The sequence below is a fragment of the Pangasianodon hypophthalmus genome, chromosome 25, assembly GCF_027358585.1.
Source record: "Pangasianodon hypophthalmus isolate fPanHyp1 chromosome 25, fPanHyp1.pri, whole genome shotgun sequence".
Taxonomy (NCBI): Eukaryota; Metazoa; Chordata; class Actinopteri; order Siluriformes; family Pangasiidae; genus Pangasianodon; species Pangasianodon hypophthalmus.
The window spans coordinates 19,699,007-19,704,006 of record NC_069734.1 but is presented as its reverse complement, the minus strand read 5'-3'; the positions used below and the strand labels follow the sequence as shown (position 1 = coordinate 19,704,006).

Here is a 5,000-nt window from a genome sequence, read left to right as displayed (position 1 = left end):
GCCTAACGTCCCTCCTAAGCATCGATCAGGTGGGTGTGTTCTCGTACCTGTCTGTGAGGTGTATTCGGTTCGGACTCTCTCCGTCTGGCTCGTCCCGAGTGACACGGCGATGGTGCAGGACTGTCTGTAGGTTGGCCCCGCCCACTCCGTCTTGCCATTTCCCCCTCGGCCAGGCCTCTAGTGTTCAGTCTGGGCCGTGTGGCCTGTTCCTCCAGGGGGCGGAGCTCCTCCGGCTCATCGTCCGTAGTGCCGGATGTGGTGGGCTCCGCCCCTAGTGGGCGGTGCTGGAAGTCCCTGAGCTCCGCCTCTTTGTCGATGATGACCCACTCCTTGCTGTCAAAGTCCTCCTCCTCGGCCAGCGGCACGGACCGGATGAAGGCGTTGCTGTGTGCCTCGGAGCCATCGTTGCGGCAGCGGTCTCCACGACAACCATCGATGGACAGCATCTGGGCTGGCTGTGAGGAGTAAAGATGGCGGGACGGAGAGCCGAGAGCGTCCATCCGTGACCTGAAGAACAATGTTAAACACACGCGTCAGTATTAGACTCATTATATCACAATATTCAATAAACAATATATTATCCTCTGAGCTAAATTAAAGATAATTTATAGATTATTTCCAACTACTCTGAAAGCAAATACACCAACGCTGTGTGTGTTCACACCTTACCTGAGAGAGCGCATCTGTGCCGCTGGGAGACTCCGCCCCTCCCCCTCCTCTCTGTGGTGAGACAGGACACACCCCTCGGTTCCCCTCTTCCTCCTGAGCAAGTCACACACACACGCGCACGCACACACACACACACACACACACACACACACACACACACTCTTACAGACGCCTCCAACATTTTTTTATCTACCATAATGAACAGGAACACTGACTCACAGTGACATTTTCTAACAGACATATTGTCATTACTATGCTATGAAATGTTTAAAATCTTTGCAGTGAGGCTGCACTACATGTGTGTGTGTGTGTGTGCGCGTGTGTCTGCTACCTTTCCCAGGCTAATTCTCAGTTTGTTGCGGTTGATGTCAGTGCTGTCCCACTCGTCTCCATCAGGGGGCGCTGGACCGTTCTCTGCGACCGCAGGTGCAGGATTGGGCGGGGCGTTCTCCTGGTCGCTCAGGTGCTCATCTTGCAGAACGTCATCTGTGTTCTCTCTTTGCAGGTCCCCAGGAACCGGGCTCACGTTTAGCACTCTAAAGGTCAAAGGTCAGTGTGTCATAAACTCCTACTCATTCACTACTATTTCTTCATTACAGTTCAGTATGAAAAGACACAGACTTGTTTACAACAAACTGAAAGACCGATAATTAATAGTGATGATGGACAAGATGGCGCATAACAGTTAATTTTATTACAGTTTATTTTATTTTAACTATTATTTTACTAAGCAATTAAATAGCAAAAAAAGCTAAAAAGCAAAAAAATAATAATTCTGAGACAAAAATACCCGTGGGCTCTTTTTTACAGGAGAAGTGTGTGAGAACATTATAAATATATTAGATGCACTAATATACTACTAATATATGCTATTATATACTATTATATACTAATACACTGCTATTATATACTATTATATACTATTATATACTAATACGCTGCTAATATATACTATTATATACTATTATATACTATTATATACTAATACACTGCTAATATATACTATTATATACTAATACACTGCTATTATATACTATTATATACTAATACACTGCTATTATATACTATTATATACTATTATATACTATTATATACTAATACACTGCTAATATATACTATTATATACTAATACGCTGCTAATATATACCATTATATACTAATACACTGCTAATATATACTATTATATACCATTATATACTAATACACTGCTATTATATACTATTATATACACTTATATACTAATACACTGCTATTATATACTATTATATACACTTATATACTAATACACTCCTATTATATACTATTATATACCATTATATACTAATACACTCCTATTATATACTATTATATACTATTATATACTAATACACTGATATTATATACTATTATATACTATATATACTAATACACTGTTATTATATACTATTATATACTAATACACTGCTATTATATACTATTATATACTAATACACTGCTATTATATACTATTATATACTAATACACTGCTATTATATACTATTATATACTATTATATACTAATACACTGCTATTATATACTAATACACTGCTAATAAATACTATTATATACTAATACACTGCTATTATATACTATTATATACTATTATATACTAATACACTGCTATTATATACTATTATATACTAATACACTGCTATTATATACTATTATATACTAATACACTGCTATTATATACTATTATATACTATTATATACTAATACACTGCTAATATATACTATTATATACCATTATATACTAATACACTGCTATTATATACTATTATATACACTTATATACTAATACACTGCTATTATATACTATTATATACACTTATATACTAATACACTCCTATTATATACTATTATATACCATTATATACTAATACACTCCTATTATATACTATTATATACTATTATATACTAATACACTGATATTATATACTATTATATACTATTATATACTAATACACTGTTATTATATACTATTATATACTAATACACTGCTATTATATACTATTATATACTAATACACTGCTATTATATACTATTATATACTAATACACTGCTATTATATACTATTATATACTATTATATACTAATACACTGCTATTATATACTAATACACTGCTAATAAATACTATTATATACTAATACACTGCTATTATATACTATTATATACTATTATATACTAATACACTGCTATTATATACTATTATATACTAATACACTGCTATTATATACTATTATATACTAATACACTGCTATTATATACTATTATATACTATTATATACTAATACACTGCTAATATATGCTATTATATACTAATACACTGCTATTATATACTAATACACTGCTAATATATACTATTATATACTAATATATACTATTATATACTAATACACTGCTAATATATACTATTATATACTAATACACTGCTATTATATACTATTATATACTAATACACTGCTAATATATACTATTATATACTAATACACTGCTAATATATACTATTATATACTAATACACTGCTAATATATACTATTATATACTAATACACTGCTATTATATACTATTATATACTAATACACTGCTAATATATACTATTATATACTAATACAATACTAATATATACTATTATATACTAATACACTGCTATTATATACTATTATATACTAATACACTGCTAATATATACTATTATATACTATTATATACTAATACACTGCTATTATATACTATTATATACTAATACACTGCTAATATATACTATTATATACTAATACACTGCTATTATATACTATTATATACTAATACACTGCTATTATATACTATTATATACTAATACACTGCTAATATATACTATTATATACTAATACACTGCTATTATATACTATTATATACTAATACACTGCTATTATATACTATTATATACTAATACACTGCTATTATACACTATTATATACTAATACACTGCTATTATATACTATTATATACACTAATATATACTATTATATACTAATACACTGCTAATATATACTATTATATACTATTATATACTAATACACTGCTAATATATACTATTATATACTATTATATACTAATACACTGCTAATATATACTATTATATACTATTATATACTAATACACTGCTAATATATACTATTATATACTATTATATACTAATACAATACTAATATATACTATTATATACTAATACACTGCTAATATATACTATTATATACTATTATATACTAATACACTGCTAATATATACTATTATATACTATTATATACTAATACAATACTAATATATACTATTATATACTATTATATACTAATACACTGCTATTATATACTAATACACTGCTATATATACTATTATATACTAATACACTGCTAATATATACTACTATATACTAATACAATACTAATATATACTATTATATACTAATACACTGCTAATATATACTATTATATACTAATACACTGCTAATATATACTATTATATACTAATACACTGCTATTATATACTATTATATACTAATACACTGCTATTATATACTATTATATACTAATACACTGCTATTATATACTATTATATACTAATACACTGCTATTATATACTATTATATACTAATACACTGCTATTATACACTATTATATACTAATACACTGCTATTATATACTATTATATACACTAATATATACTATTATATACTAATACACTGCTAATATATACTATTATATACTATTATATACTAATACACTGCTAATATATACTATTATATACTAATACACTGCTATTATATACTATTATATACTAATACACTGCTATTATACACTATTATATACTAATACACTGCTATTATATACTATTATATACACTAATATATACTATTATATACTAATACACTGCTAATATATACTATTATATACTATTATATACTAATACACTGCTAATATACTACTATTATACTATTATATACTAATACACTGCTAATATATACTATTATATACTATTATATACTAATACACTGCTAATATATACTATTATATACTATTATATACTAATACACTGATATTATATACTATTATATACTATTATATACTAATACACTGCTATTATATACTATTATATACTAATACACTGCTATTATATACTATTATATACTAATACACTGCTATTATACACTATTATATACTAATACACTGCTATTATATACTATTATATACACTAATATATACTATTATATACTAATACACTGCTAATATATACTATTACTATATACTAATACACTGCTAATATATACTATTAT

General features: G+C 27.8%; 1 protein-coding gene across 1 annotated transcript in view; it reads right to left on the bottom strand.

The window, feature by feature from the left end:
- Positions 1-5,000, bottom strand: part of ttbk1a (tau tubulin kinase 1a) — a 29,234-nt gene that overhangs the window by 260 nt on the left and 23,974 nt on the right. Inside the window, 4 exon segments of the mRNA XM_053229276.1 lie at positions 1-507; positions 670-689; positions 691-762; positions 1,001-1,205. The exon segment at positions 1-507 is cut by the window's left edge and continues 260 nt beyond it. Coding sequence (XP_053085251.1) covers positions 15-507; positions 670-689; positions 691-762; positions 1,001-1,205 — 790 coding nt within the window. The 3' untranslated portion in view covers positions 1-14.